Source organism: Helobdella robusta (genome assembly GCF_000326865.2).
Source record: "Helobdella robusta unplaced genomic scaffold HELROscaffold_1, whole genome shotgun sequence".
In the NCBI taxonomy this organism is placed as follows: domain Eukaryota; kingdom Metazoa; phylum Annelida; class Clitellata; order Rhynchobdellida; family Glossiphoniidae; genus Helobdella; species Helobdella robusta.
The window spans coordinates 7,364,837-7,381,085 of record NW_008703570.1 but is presented as its reverse complement, the minus strand read 5'-3'; the positions used below and the strand labels follow the sequence as shown (position 1 = coordinate 7,381,085).

The 16,249-nt window shown below is 36.3% G+C and overlaps 2 protein-coding genes across 2 annotated transcripts; one reads left to right on the top strand and one right to left on the bottom strand.

Moving 5' to 3' along the window:
• Window positions 1-691: 691 nt before the first annotated feature.
• Window positions 692-10,430, bottom strand: Syt7d (synaptotagmin 7d). The gene is made up of 5 exons (XM_009011078.1): window positions 10,130-10,430; window positions 9,829-9,998; window positions 8,547-8,661; window positions 2,676-2,870; window positions 692-2,044 (listed from the first exon to the last, which is right to left on the bottom strand). The coding sequence occupies exons 1-5, from the start codon at window positions 10,392-10,394 to the stop codon at window positions 1,929-1,931; spliced, it is 861 nt and encodes a 286-aa protein (XP_009009326.1). The 5' UTR covers window positions 10,395-10,430; the 3' UTR covers window positions 692-1,928.
• A 3,343-nt stretch (window positions 10,431-13,773) lies between these two features.
• On the top strand, window positions 13,774-15,576 carry HELRODRAFT_159168 (hypothetical protein; the record flags this gene model as incomplete). The annotated part of the gene is made up of 2 exons (XM_009011077.1): window positions 13,774-14,002; window positions 15,278-15,576. 2 exons carry the CDS (start codon window positions 13,774-13,776, stop codon window positions 15,574-15,576), a joined length of 528 nt encoding a protein of 175 aa, XP_009009325.1.
• Between the last annotated feature and the right edge of the window lie 673 nt (window positions 15,577-16,249).

Genomic DNA, 16,249 nt, shown 5'->3' with positions numbered 1-16,249 from the left:
AATTTGGCAAGATGTCATTCTTATTTAATTACTCAAATTTCTTTAATTTACTATTAATAAATAAGTATGTACTTATTTGTAAATATGTATGTATTGTTGATACTTGTTGCTATGTGAATGTGTACACGTACCTCTGATATCATCTATTTCTTAACGTTCTATGCACTGATGTAGCGATTGTAGCTGATATTATTATTATTATCATTATATTATCATATCATCGTTGTTTTTAGCGTTTTTATTATCTATCGGTAACTAAAAAACGAAACGTTTTGAGGAATTATTTGAAATTTCTGCACTACTTTAGGCACATTTTCTTGTTTTTTACCAATCTAGAACGCACATCATCTTCATTGATATCATTGCTGTCTTCTAAATATGGAAAACTTTTTATATACCCATGCATGCGTAACTATTTAACTATCATTAATAATTGAATTAATATTGGATGGAATTCGTGTGCTAAGACGAATTGTTCACATATAAACAACACGTAAAACATCACCGACCAAATGTAAGAATCTGCCAAAAACTTCCTTCCAATTTTCGTCACGGCGTTCAGTGTGGTTCAGTTCATAACATAACGTTAATGTTGTCATTGTGTATCTTGAATTTTCATTGACTGGTTAATTTAATTTTAATTCCATCCTGTCGCAAAGATCAGGCGTAATATGCAAACTATAAACATGTACAAATTGTTGTATTGGTTTTTTTTTTTCAATAAATTGATTATAATTATGATCCACAATCTATAAATTGTCACTAGTAAATTTAATCTAGATTGAAATATTTCATATTGAAATAAATCATTCAATCGCAGACACGCTTGAGACCATAGTGAAATTTGAAATGCAAGTCTTTCAAGTGACAGAAAATTCACACAAAACTTCATGATAGTTTCATAAACGGAGCACGAATAATTGAATGTGAGTTACATTTGCAGGTGACAGCTAGATTAATTACACAAGCAATTACATACGTGGTATATTCATTACATTGTTGGTTCGTTAGAAATACATGCATGCCGATAAAAAAAAAAAATAAAATAAAAACATTAGACAGGCACACTACATAAATTAATTATGACTAATAATGTCTTCAGGTATTTCTACTCCGTCACTTTTCAAAGCTTCTCCAATCTTTCAAGTTTTCATGTGGAACGAACAGTTTAAGCTCTTTCTGTTGGGCTAAAATCATACTACAATAAAATGTTCAAAATAAAAAAAAATTAATCAAATAAATATATTAAAAACTAAAACTAAAGAAAGAAAATTGTACAGCAGGTGATATTTCAACAAATGATGGCTACAATTCTAAAAATTTTCTATAAAACAATTAGAATCTATTCAAAACGGAGCAGCTAAGGAAAACAATGGATGTCACCCATTAATTTTTTTTCAATTACAAAGAAACGTTTTATAAATTTTTAGTTAATTATTTCATCTTAATAAAATAAAGCATGGGTAATTGAACATTTGACAACAGATATTTGTATTTTAAACAACTTGCTCGAGTAACCTTCTAGGAATATAGTATTGAAACAAAAATGTGGTTTTCATATAATGAATAATTCATTTACAAATACAGTAACTGAATATTTTATATTATAAACCTAATAAACACCTCATTAGAACAGCTAATGCATGACAGCAAAATTTTTCAAATTAGCAGTGTTAACGTACAGTGAGTTACTACTGATAATATTATTATTACACACGTACACCTGTATGAATACGCACAATCAGGCTTAATACTGTGGTTACGTACCTTGATCAGTCGTGAATTATAATTAAGAAAAGTTGTGACTACAACTTCATAGCGCAAGTTGAGTTAGTGAGAAATGTAGAAGCAATCAATTGAACATTCAAACACAAATGTTCAGCAGACGAACAATGTCGAAACAACGTTGGACGAAGGTGTGGATCAGATCAGCCGAAATCTTTGAGAACGTGCCACTGCGATACATTCTGCCTACTCTTCGCAAACATTTCGTTCCAGTGCTTCACTTCCATCTGTCCACTCTTGCTCCCAAGCACCAGCTGACCTGCATGCCAAGTGTTTGTTTGGAGATTGGGGGTGGTTTGTTCTGTGAGTGGGTGCAGTAGCGGATCTAGGGGGTCGGGGGAGACTGCTTCCCCACGTTGTGAGTAGTTTTTTTTAATACAAGTCAGAAAAAGAATCGTTTTATGTGTAAAGTCGACCAAAACATACCACAAAAAATGTTGTCCCTCCCCGGTGAAAATTTAAACATTTTTAAATCTTTGTCCCTCCCCTGTCAAAGTTGTCAAGATCCGCTACATAGTGCGTGGTTTAATTATGATTATTATGGTGATGAGATTAATCAAATATGATGATGACGATGATAAAATAATTAAATTAATGTTGAAATCAATATGATTGAGATTATAAGAAAAAATTGTTTAAAGGATCGAATTGTATTTAATTACTCAACTTATAAAAACTTAAAAACAAAGCAAAGCAAAAAAAAAATTCAAGCTTCAGTCAAACTGAAAAAAATTTTATGACGAAAGAGTTTTTAGTTCAATTATTCATTCCTGAACATTTTTTTATACCAAAAAGACCTACAAATTCTCAAATAAAATAAAAAAAATTGAATCAAGCAAATGAGTAAACAATTTTAAATGAATGTACACAATTTGGTTGAGCCTACGGACCGATGGCTTCGTTCCGGCCCATCCTATCATAATCCATGACGGACACAACGAGACTGCTCTGCCTGATTTTGTCGTAAGGTACGGTGAAGTTGAAGATGTCGTTGAAGATTGGGTTCAAATTCTTTTCGTGCACTTCAGTTTTCTTTTTTTCAATTTTCTTGCCATCGTGCATTAACCACACCTTCACGTATGGATCTGTTGTTGTTGTTGTTGATATTGTTGTTGATGTTGAGTGTTTGTTGCTGTCGTTTGTTGTTGTTGTCGTTGTTGAATGCTTGTTGTTTGATGCTCATTATTTGTTGTTTGTTGTACATCTGCTGTTTGTGTGTTGTTGAGCATTTATTTTTAATACATGCGATATTCATGGTTGTAGGTTGTTTTTTTCAATGTAGAGTCCTTTTTCAAATGTAAGGAATAAAAATGAATTCCGATAATTTTTAAAAATAACTATAAAGTTAAATTTTGTTAGCGATAATATTTCTAAAATAATAAAAAATTATTACAAGCATTATTTAACTATTTGCAAAGGACATTTTCTGATCAATGTAAAAACAAGTTTTATTTTAAAATTTATTTTTTAATTTAACTTATTCAAATATTTCAAAACATTTTTTTATCGGTGGTCATTGACTATTTGTAATTTTTTTCAAATAACTTTCATACCTTCTGTCAAAATTCAAACCAAGATTATTTTTTTGCATTCCACAAATTTTGCGCATCATGTTTGTGTGTCAAAAAATAATTGCTTTGCCTGGTATCTCACGAAACATGTCAACAAGTTTGTTGGGGTCATTTCCAGATGACATCATGTTCTTAGTTTTTCACATTTTTATAAATAATTCGTTTTAGTCGAATTAGTATCTTTTTTTTAATTGTTGCAGCCACATCCATGCATATTATACTATTGATGTATACTGGTAGTCATTTTAGAATTCTCAGCCAAATCAAAAATTTCAATTGCCTTAAATCTTTAAATAGTTTTTATGCAATATCACGCTGAGAAGTGTGCAACCACACAGGAACGGGTAAATTACACTAGTTAGAGATATAACAGCATAGCACATACGAGATATGGTCTGGTCGGTCCTATCATAAACACTTGCACGTGAGATCTCAGTCAACATTTTTACACGCAGTTTTTTGGAATATTTTTCATACAGAATTTTTATTGTATCATTTTTCTGGCCTAAACTACATGCATAGCATCCTTTATGTACAAAAGGGCGCTCCCAACGTAGGAACAGGAAAAATATGCACACATTCTTTCTATAAACAATTCCTTCCTGGAGCACAAAAACGGGCATTACGACGTCCGTGCACGCGCATTCTTTGTTGTTGGCTGCAATTTAAATCATTGGTTCCCAAACGTTAGCATGAGATGAACAGATGAACGTGTGTGTGTGTGTGTGTGTGTGTGTGTGTGTGTGTGTGTGTGTGTGTGTGTGCCCCCAAACGCGATGGCTTGCCGGTGGTGATCTGGGGGCTGAACTCCCCAGTTCTACAAAATGCCACCAAAGGTCCTACTCCTTCCTTCACGTGGCGGAGAGGGCGAAGGCGAGTTACTGGCGCCTAAACCAGGTTCCGGGCGGATGGCGCTCGTAAGGAAATACCATCTAGGAGTAAGAAAACTCTGATTTCAAACCTCCGCAGCCTTGCGGCTATACCCACGCTTGGGAAACTGCACCGCAATTTTATCCAAACTTCTGCGTCCACACTGGTCGCTCGGCGTGTCTCAACTCATTGTGCCTGCTGATACCGACCCCTGTGGAGGAGAGAGTGTAGCATGCCGCACAAACATGTTCCACTTAAATCAACCAGTGTGAAGGTGGTCTTGGTGGTCTGATGCTTGAATGGATGTGCAAACAAAGTCCTGCGGCGATTGGCGAGTGGCGACGGGCACAGGTAGAGGGTACTACTGGCAGTGTCTAGTCACTACTCAACACACAGGCGGCCTTGGTGTGTGATGGTCGTTTGTTGCTGATGGCTACAGCAAATTACGTTTGTTGCTGATGGCTACAGCAATTTTCGTATCCTGCCAGGGTGACAAAGCAGCCCTATTCAAGGATGCACTGGTTTCTCCAACCGGAGAGGGGACTAAAAAATCTGTCCTAAACAAAGCTAGCCAATATGTTGCCAACCTTGTCAGCTTACAGCGGCTGACTGGGTATCCTACTATGCGGTCAAAAGAAAAGAAAAATTTTAAATTTGGCTTCATGGAACGTCCGGACAATGTTAGATCTTGGGAAGTATAATGAACGTCGATCTGCCATTGTTGCGCGTAAACTTGCGCGTTATGACATCGATGTTGCTGCGCTCAGCGAGACAAGAATCTCTGCAGCAACACAGTTTGAGGAGAGAGGTGCTGGTTACACCTTCTTTTGCCAAGGTCATCTTGCAGGTGAGGTGCGTACTGGTGGAGTGGGCTTTGCCATTCGTAGCACACTCCTGAAATCTGTACATGAGGTACCTTATGGTATTTCACCACGCCTAATGAGGATGCAGCTCAACCTGGAGGGTGGTCACACTGCTACCTTAATCAGCTGCTATGCGCCAACGCTTGGAGCAACTTTTGAGAAGAGCTTGTTTTATGAGCAGCTCGGTGACGCTGTTCGTTCAGCACCACACAATCATCAGTTGTTTGTCTTGGGTGATTTTAACGCCCGTGTGGGTAAAGACCACATTTTGTGGCCAAAAGTGCTTGGACGAAATGGAATTGGTAGGGAAAATTTAAATGGAACCATGCTCCTCGAATTTTGTACAGAGCACAATCTTGTGGTGACAAATACAGTCTTCCAACAGGCTGACAGGAAGAAGACTAGCTGGAAACATCCACGTTCAGGACACTGGCATCTCATCGACTACATACTTATCAGACAACGCGATCTTCGTCTCGCTCGTCTAACTACAGCGGTGCGAGTATCAACAATGTGGTCAGATCATCGCCTCATTAAGATGTCGGTGTTTCTTACTGTTAAACCAATCAAAAGACATCACAAAACTGTAAGGAAAGCCAAACTGGATGTGACTCGGCTAACAAAACCGTCAGCTAGAAATTTGTTCCGCGAAGCATTGTGTGGTGAGTTTTCAACAAATGAGAGCACAGAATGGTCAAATTTCAAGCAGATTGTGGAGATAGCTGCGGTTAATGTGCTTGGATATCAGCGTATTAAGCATAGGGACTGATTCGACGATCAGAATACGGAGGCACGTGGGCTGCTGGACAACATGCACAGCACCCATCTTTCTTGGATAGATGACAAGGAAAACTGCGTCAAAAAAGCGTGCTTCACGCAAGCACGCAGTTTTGCACAGAGGAGGCTTCGTCAGATGAAGGAATCTTGGTGGTCTTCCAGAGCTGATGAATTGCAAGTAGCGGCCGGCCGCGGAGACATGAAATCATTTTACAGAAATCTGAAAACTGTTTTTGGTCCCCGCAGCTCCGGTAGTGTCCCGGTACTGTCTAAAGATGGTCAAACACTCATCAAGGATGGCCTTGGAATCCTGGCTCGTTGGGCTGAACACTTCAACAGTGTGCTAAATCAAGAATCCCGGTTTGATGACTTAGTCCTTGCTGAGTTGCCTGACTGAAGCATTGCAGGTGATCTCGATGATCCCCCTAGCCTGTCTGAAGTGGAAAAAGCAATCACCCAAATGTCGAATGGAAAAGCTCTGGGTTTGGACGGGCTGCCGGCAGAACTCTTCAAATGTGGTGTCATCGAACTTATAACCAGGATGTTGACAATGTTCCAAGACATGTGGGATAGGAAATCGGTTCCTCAAGATTTTAAGGATGCTCTTATCATTCACATATTTAAACGGAAAAGGAATCGTTCATGCTGTGATGATCACAGAGGCATTTCTCTGCTATCGATTCCTGGAAAGATATTGGCCCGCGTGATCGTCAACCGCCTAATCAAGTACGTCAATGATGTTGGTATCTTACAGAAGGTCAGTGTGGCTTTTGGGTTGGTCGTGGTACTATGGATATGATTTTTACTGCCAGACAACTTCAAGAAAAATGTCGTGAGCAACAACGCGAACTTTTCTTCGTCTTCATAGATTTAACAAAGGCGTTCGATTCCGTCAACCGTTCAGCGTTATGGAAATGTCTCAAAAAGATCGGTTGTCCTCCGATTTTAGTGTCGATTATTCGCTCCTTCCATGAAGGCATGAGGGCAACCGTAGTTGAAAATGGTGATCGATCCCTGGACTTTGAGGTGACAAATGGTACCAAGCAGGGGTGTGTCATGGCTTCCTTGCTGTTCAACATTTACATCTCCCTAATGCTTCGAGTCGCCTTTAAACATTGTGTAGAGGGCATTCCAATCTGCTATCGCATGGATGGAGACGTTTTCAACATCAGACGCCTACAGACGAAGTCAAAAACACAAACCACAATAGTCCGCGATCTGCTCTTTGCGGATGACTGCGCTTTGGTTGCACATACACAAAGTGAAGTTCAGGCTCTGTTCAACTGTTTCCACACTACTGCAGAAAGGTTTGGACTCACGGTGAGCAGGAAGAAAACAGAAGTCCTGCACCAAAGCTATCATATTTCGTCGGATTCTAAAGCCATCGTAACTATTGGTGGCTCGCAGTTGAACGCTGTGGATTGATTTTGCTACCTTGGTAGCTACCTCTCCAACACTACTGCAATCGATGATGAAATTACGGTTAGGATTGCCAAGGCTGGTGCTGCTTTTGGTGGTTTGAGTAGACGACTCTGGAAGGAACGGGGTGTGTCGCTGGCTACTAAAATATCTGTCTATAAGGCAGTTGTGTTAACCATAATGTTGTATGAATGTGAGACATGGATTACTTATAGGCGCCATATACGTAGACTCGATCAGTTTCATATGAGATGTCTACGGGTTATCGATAACGTTAAATGGGAGGATAGAGTGCCAAATACGACCGTATTGGAAATGTGTGGTATCTTGGGTATCGAGGCGTTTTTGTTACAGGCACAGTTTCGTTGGGCGGGACATGTTATCCGCATGCCGGACACAAGAATTTCCAAACAGGTGTTTTTCGGACAGCTGGCTTCTGGAGTTCGCCTTGCAAGCGGTCCAGTTCGCAAATTTAAAGATAATCTGAAGGAAAACCTAAAAAAAGTCGGACTGGATTCTAAAACGTTGGGTGTCGTTGCGCTCGAGCGTTCACGGTGGAAGACACGCTCACAAGCGGCAGTTTTGGCCTTTGAGGAGGCGCGCATTGCAGCTCTAGTTGGAAAAAGAGGACGGCGTAAGCAGGTGGCCCGGGATGGTAACAGCACAGGGGTGTGGGTTTGCGGAACCTGTGGTCGTCGATGTTCATCAAGAATAGGCTTGTTCTCGCATCATAGGACTCATCAATGACACAATTCGTCGAACGCGACGATGTATTCCATTTGTGTGTGTGAGTGTGTGTGGTGTGTGTGTGTGTGGTGTGTGTGTTTGTGTGGTGTGTGTGTTTGTGTGGTGTGTGTGTGTGCGTGCGTGACAGCGCGGGTCTGCAGTGCCCAGTGGTCCATGAAATTAATTTATGAATCGGCATTCATTGTTGTTTTGGTGGAGACTTAAGTTTACACGCACGTGATTTGGTAAACATTTAAATCCTTAAGTGTGTTGTTAGGTAGATGTTTAAGTTCACATGCAAGTAGTCTGGTGTTTGACAAAATTATTTAATTTTAAATATTTAAAATTTTTTATTTATTTTTGCAAGATAAATCAGTTATTTTTGACTTTATTTTGAATCAACAAACAAACATATGCCAAATATGACTAGAAGCAACAAATTTGGAAAATGTTAGCAAAAGGATGGAATGAATAAATGATGGAAGAATAAATTTTTAATAACAAAAACATAATTAGACATTCAAGACATGTGAACCTGAGGAGCCATTTATGTCTTTGGCTTTCAAATCTTTCGCTTTGTTGATTGTTATCGTGATCGTTTCCGAGGCTGGCTGGTAGCACAACGTCACAAGCAGCATGCCAAGCTTCCCCTACAGCGTTGTCAATGATTGAGAGGTGAAATGATGTTCAACGAGGTTTACCTCAATTATATAATTTATGATAATGATAATGATAAATATATGATAATAAATAGTAAATATATATTAAAACATTGTATGATATTAGCATGTAAGTGTTATTTAAATATCAAATCTTTTAATTACATAACTCGTTTGAGACGTCTTGAGTTTTTTCCGGTACAAATAAAAGTAAATGCTCAAACGAACGAGTTCTTCGCCAATGCTTCAAACATTTTGGTGTATTTTATTGTAGAACGTTTGTAATTTGAATTAATTTTTAATGTGTTTGCGAAGTTTTTATAGGTAATTAGAAAATAAACTTGTGCTTTGGTTAAATCAAAGACAGAAAGTTAAACTGCCTTTCAAAAAATTGAACGTTTGCTTATCAGCCAAAGCATTGTGCCCAAACAAATTGTTGTGTCAGCCACACATCGAACCGTTTTGAAATGATGCGTTTGCTCCTGATAAATGTGCCTCGACGTTCCGTTAATGGCACTTCAGTCCAACATTTTCTGCCACGTCAAGCGCGGTTTTGTAACTTTTTATTTTATTTTTTATTATACTATGCTCGAAATATAAAATTTCGAAAAATTTACTTTTTGCCAACGTTAGTAAGCGTTCGAAGCAAAAAAATTTCATTAAAACTCGTTTCAACTTTTCTTCAAACATTATTACTAGCAGTTTCGTCAGTTTAATCGGGACAAAAAGTCAATATCCAAAATATAAAATATTTGAAATAATTGTTAGATTCATGCAATAAATTGAAACGAAAGATGTTTACGAAATCATTAGCAGCATGATGTGCTGCAAGATATTTGGTGGCTCCATGTGTTTCTCCACGTTTATCGTCACTTAGTGAGATTCAAATTTGTGTTTTATAATTTCAAATTAATGCTTTTCAATATCTGGTGACAAAAAATACTAAAATTATTAAGTAATATTTTCACAATGATAATTTGTTGTCGCAAAGTTGTTAGCGTAGTCGATCAGAAAAATAGTTCAAAAAATTACACCACAGATATCTACATTTGAAAGCAAAATAATGACACCCGATTGTTGCAATAAAAAAAAACAGGTCAGCGTAAATTTTTTATTATATAACCATGTAAAGCACCTTAGACATATTCGTGAACTAACCGCGGCTCCTTTGCAAGGCCTCAACGTCCTCCACAGGGTCTGACCGGTCCCAAGATCGAGGTCATTCAAGGGCAAGCAGACCTCGCCAATGGGGTCGTCTCTGCTGAATCTATCGTAATCGAGAACAAGCAAGTACAAGGTCCTCGTTGCTACCTTGTGGTACGGGAAACCTGCCACATATTATTATAACTTCCTTACTTCTCTTTTTGTAGAAGTGGGTTATAATGTCGTTGTTATCAATATATATAAAACAATATATCAATATATAAAACATGGTTGCAAATCAAAAATTCATGAAAACCTTCGAAAGCGAAAACCTCATTCCAGCGCGGATTCAAATTTTTGCGCTTGATGTTTGTAGTCATGGTGTGCTTTTTATCTGGCAGGAGCATAATTTTGACGTACGGATCACTTGTTCCTGATAAATCTTTAGCTGCTAAGTCTTCCGCTTTAATGATTTTTACTGTCAGCGTGGACGCATCAAAGTCATAACTTACGCTGAACTGTATGCGACCAAGCTTTTGGCCGCAACTGTAATCTGGTTCGTCGAAAAAAATTGGAGGCATGAGATCAATTGCTGTCGTCGTCAGGGCGTCGTTCAATAATGTCTGGTTGGCTTGTTGCTGCTGCTTGAATGGCGACGTGCAGCATGAGTTCGGTTCAGAACTCTGTAAGAAAATGTTAAACGTTCAAGTTTATAAATTAAGATTGAATCGGAAATTTCACTAATAAAACAAAATTTTATAACTATTATTCCCAATATTCAACATTGATTTACAAACAGACGGAAGAAAAATAAAAGTTTTAGAATGTTTTGCGCGTTAAATTTAATGCCGCCAGATGGGATGGATGCTGGCCGCATGAACGTAAATCGTAGGAGGAATGTGTGGAAATGAATAAGTTGTATGCCGTGTAAGGTGAGAGGCAGCAGTAGTTTATAAGTTGGAAGTTTGTACCACCGAACATAACCGCAAATTTGTTGATCACTTTTAGTTATTATTCAAATTATATAAACAATCAATAAAAAAAACTTATTTATAAAACAATTTTGTGAGAATTAAAAGAAGCATTAAGATAAATGAATGTTATTTATATTGAGTGACAAATTGTCGTTTTGAGATGAAGTGCAGGGTGGAGAGAGGCTGCCTTTATTGGATAATAACAAATGACGCTGTTTCTCATTGTTTGCCCACATTGAATAATTGCATCTAATGAATTATGATGACATTACTTCCAATTACAAAAGTGCGTTTTGTGTATATTTGGCCTTTTTTATCAACTGCAACATGGCATTTGTTACAATAACTTACTGAAAAGGCAGTGCAATTATTAATTATAATTATTAATATTATTATTAGTAGTAGTAGTATTAGTGCAGAAGTAGTAATAGTAGTAGTAGCATTTGTATTAAATGCGTATTTATATAGCGCTTTTTAAAATGGACTTTCTCAAAAGCGTTAACATATATGTACGTACATGTACATACATAGACATAATAGATAAACAAACATCTGTTTATAAAAGTCGTACGTCTTTGGCGAGTACAAAAGTGATTAGTTTGAATGAAGTGGAAATGTTATTGCATCTCTCTCTCTCTACTGATGACCAGAATTTTTAATGCTGACGGCAATCTCCATAAAAAAATTTTATGCTACAGTAAAAGTTTCGAAGCAGAGTATAATAAAAATTTTCATCAAGATAATGTTAAGGACAATATTTATCCTTCTTGAGAAATTTCTTATAAATTGGTTGACACAACTAATATGATTTGTGGTAGATGAAGAAATATTAAAATGAAATATGGACTTTAATGGGAAGAATATGAACAGAGTGGCATAAAGTTGGATAGAGAAAATGAAAAGAAATAAAAGAAGTCGGTATGTGTTGTGATGCAGTTGCACTCGCATTAGACGATGTTAAGAGCGGCTTCGGGATTAAGGTTAGTACTGTTAGATAGTTTGATGTTGATTTATTCTCCTTCCTATGACTATGTTGCTTATGTATGATGTGTAGAATGTTCAAGCAACGATAGGACAACCAGGTTTATATTGTTTATCGTGATTGATTAATGCTCGGTATGTGCTTCATTAAAATGTTTTTACGTGGTGAATCCAAATTCAGAGTTCTTCAATGGCTCTTGCAATGTAAAATTTAACGAAATGTTTGCCTGAAGTTCAATAAAATCACATCTGTAAAATTGTGGGTGTGTTACGTCAGTGGTGTTAAAGTTGTTGACTGTTGTTGAAAATGATGATTATGATGGTGGTGGTGGTGATGTGTTTGAGAGGTTGTGGTGATGGGGGTTATGGTTGAAGGATTGCTTACAGGTGTTGATGTTTTAAATTATTTTGCTGTTAGTGATGCTGCGACGTAACGATTCTTTTGATGGTGTTGGTGTTTTTGATACGACTGATGACCTAAATGTCGATCAAGAGAGGTGATATTAAGTATTTAGGCAATTGTGCCATTGAAGGAATCTTAACCTGCGTTAACGTTAGCTACAAAAAAAGGATTTGCTTATCGATCACTTTTTTAGTAATAATTTTGCTCATAATATCTTGAATTCTTTCAAGAAAGTTTCTTTTTTTCATTCAATCGATCAGTAAGCCTGCAAAACGAAAAAGTTTTTTGTGCGGTTTTTAAGCATTTGCATTCTTTGGTAATAAACAAGTTGATTGGAAAGAACTCGCCCTATTGTAAAAACTAATTATTATTTTTATTTTTTAACAACATTTACTAGTGCATCTATTAAGTTGTTAGAATAGACACACTTTTTTCATTTCATGTTACACTTAACTCTTATTGAACACCAAGACAAGTCTGCGATTATTTAGGTGCCAATTTCAACCAAAATAGTTAGTAAAAGAAACAAAGAAATAGTCATAATATAACAACAGTGCACACTGCTGCATACAGTTGTTGATTCAATTGCATTAGGACCAATCCATAGGACAACTTTTTGTTGACTGTGCAATTTGAACGACGACAATGATTGAGCTATTTAGAGTGCACAGACTTTTTTAAGGTTTTCTGTATTGAGGTTGATGCCGGTGGCTGTGCGAGTGCCGACTCTCGTTTGGATGAAACTCTCGTTGCTTGGGAATGTTTTAAGTTTTGTACTTTTTACGTTGGATTATAAAAAAATGAAATTTAATTAATGATCTCTAATTTTGATGCTTCATTCAAGGATGAAAAGATGTAGGATGTATTGTATTTGTGCTAATTTAGTTTTGAAAATTTATTATTTTTATTTAGGTTTCAAATGTTATATAAATTTTACCATATTAATAAAGAATCATTCAAATTAAAATTTAAAAATTGCACACAATCTGGTTGCGGTTGCGAACTAATATCCCATTTTCTCCACACGCTGAACCACGTATATCATGTAAGGTTTATCACATAAAGGATAATTTTTATGCAAACGAGGCATCACTTAAGTGGCACATGTCAAAAGGGACAAGTCGGATAAGCTACCCTGGTGCCCCCCAACATCACTCTCTCTCTCTTTCTTTTTCTGTCTCACTACGTCCTAGCTATTTTAATGTTGTGTTGTTGTTGTTAAAACCGTTGTTCATAGTCATGTTTACATTGTTGTTCGTTTATGTTACTGGTTGGGTTGTTTATTTATTTACGTTGTTGTTTATGTTGTCGGTTGCGTCGTGGTTTACGTCATTGAAATGAAATAAAATTGTTTAAAAAGACACGTAAACATTTTTCTTAGTAGACACGTGAACCAATTTTTATTTTTACAACCAAAAATAAAGAATTAAAAAAAATTTCAAAAATCGAGGAAAATTTGCGAATTTTTTGAAGAACTGATCGCATCACACTACAGAAAATAGAAAAATATCTTCTTCGAACGCCTCATCACGTAGAAATTTGAATTAAATTTCCGAGATTGTAAGTTACGTGACGTCATTAATTCTTATGAGAATAACAAACATGCCGCGTGCAAATCGCTCCATTGAAAACTTCCCTACGACGGATCGCCGCGAGAATGGGCGGTGTCGAACGGAAATGGAAAAGAAAGTTAAAAGTGAATATGATTCTGTGTTGTTGGAGCAAAATTTGCTGGGTGATGTATGGGGCTTTTTAAAACCTAGGAAAAATATCTGTCTAAATGTATCATTTATTAATTATCTAATGGACGAGTGTATTTTTGTTAGAAAAAGTATGTAATGATATACTATAATGATATACTATAATGTTGAAAGATTGAATAAATAGATTAATAATCTGTCTGAATATATCATTAATTGCTAGATAATGGACATGTGTTTTTGCTGGAAAAAAATACATAATATACAATAATAATGAAAAAGTGAATAAATAGATGGATATATGTGACAAAAAAATTGGGTGTGAAAATGAATGAATAGATGAATGGATAGATAGGTATATAAATTGATGGATAGATGAGTGAATGTGGATCGATAGACGAGCAAGTATATAATATAAACACCAACATGGATTTATAAAACGTGGTGCTTGAGTAATAAATGAACCAGGTTTGATTAAAGAAAAGCAATTTTGAAAAAACTTGCCATGGAAAAGTGCATGTATGCACGCAATAATACAATACACGCCATCATCGTATCAATCAACTAGTCAATCAATCAATGAATCAATCAATCAATCAATCAATCAATTGCCTGTGTAAGAATCTTCTTAGCTGCAAAATTGATTTCATGATTGAATAAATAAACTGCATGGCATGAATATTTAGTGCATAGTAATTTTAAAAAATAATAAAAAGTCTTAAAAAATCCCAAACTAGACAGCACTTGATAAATTACAAACATGTCCTTTATAAAAGTGAGCGTCAGTTTTTATCAAATAGAAAAAATTTTTGCCAACTTTATTCTTTTTATCTCGGTACATACGTCTGAAAAATAAACAATATAACAAAATACAATTCAATCTTTACTAAGGTAACATAATATTCAAAAACCTTAAAATAACGAAAAAATCATGCATAAAAAATGAACAAACAACACTTTCAAAAATTAACTTCTTGTTTCACTGCCAGAAAAAAAAACAAGTTAAAATAACAAAACAACGTAATATTTGCAAAGATTTGTGAACACGCACGCAAGCCAAAGAAACATCCACGCCAGCAAGAAGAGAGAAACTCATAATTCTAACGCAAGTGATCCAGCAATTTGAATGTTCAATTCGTTTAATGCATACATTAAGAGAGGACTTTCATCACATTCAAGCAGTTAAGTGCAGTTGGCCTGTTGTAAACTAACTACCGTTGTGGGAGTGTTTAAAATGTTAACTGAAGTGTACATGTGCATGCGGTTTGAAAACATGCTCCTCTTTTTAAAAAGCAATAGTATTTAATAGCAATGTCACAGTTGGTTTTAATTGGGGACTTAATGTAAAACATATAACAAAAATTCAATTTATATCCAATTAAAATTAAAAAAAATTTTACAAACAGCATTGAGGTTTCCTTTGTTTGAGCCTTCGTTCAATTTGTTCCTGCCGGTTGACGTGGTCAATCTAGAAGTGCAGCCAATTAGAGGTGACTTGATGAAGTTTGTTGCTGCTGCGTTTGCTGCTGTTGTTGTTGCATCGTTGTTGCTCGTGCCAAGCAGATCCAGTCGTGTCGTTGATCTATTGTACGGCGATGTTGAGCGCTGTTGTGCTGTTGATGACGCACTTAAATTAGTTTTGCTCACCAGGGGTGGTGTTGCCGAAATGTTGTTTGCGGTTTGCCTGTTGCCCGCATTCAACTGAGTTAACGTTTTTGTTTGAAAGAATTCTGTTTTTGAATGAGCAAGGGGTATTGAAGTTTGATGATGTTGCTGCTGCTGTTGGTGCTGATGGAGCTGCTGCTGCTGCTGTTGTGCGTTCTGTTGGGATTCCGCTCTGTGGGTGTCGAAAATTTTGTAAATTTCAAATGTTAAATCGTTCAACCATTGTGAAAAAATTGATTACGAAGTTAAAATTTCTTCTTCGTTTTAATTGGCGGTGTTGGTTTAGTTTAGCTTAATGCTATTAAAAATGTGCGTGAGCACGAATTCGAACCTAAGTTATTGTTCGAAATAATGAAAGGAAATAAATTTTTGCAAGGAAGGAGCCACGATTAAAGGAGTGTTACTGCATAAAATAAAACGCAAATCTTAAATTATTATATTTCAATGCACAAATTTAATTGGCCCGGCTACCAGATACACATACTTCTATGAAAAACATTTGAAGAAGCTAATACGTAGCTATTTTTTGTAAGACTTGTGAATGCCGATAGAAGAGATATTAAATTTTATTTCACTCATACAAAATATGTCACGTTTGTTTTAACATTTATAGTCTGCTACAGTAAGTTTTCAAAGTCAGCAATTTAATGTAACTCAAAAAATAAGTAAGCAGTTGCGGTTAAAATTAAAATTAAGAACAAAAGTAGCTCAAT

Bases quoted from the DNA above. Each gene is read 5' to 3' on its own strand.
- Syt7d (XM_009011078.1), bottom strand. From the start codon at position 10,394: ATGCCTCCAATTTTTTTCGACGAACCAGATTACAGTTGCGGCCAAAAG. The intron at 2,871-8,546 runs GTTCACATGTCT...CAACAACAACAG, and splicing joins AGACATAAATGGCTCCTCAG to ATCCATACGTGAAGGTGTGG. The intron at 2,045-2,675 runs GTCCGTAGGCTC...CTTGGCATGCAG, and splicing joins GGGCCGGAACGAAGCCATCG to GTCAGCTGGTGCTTGGGAGC.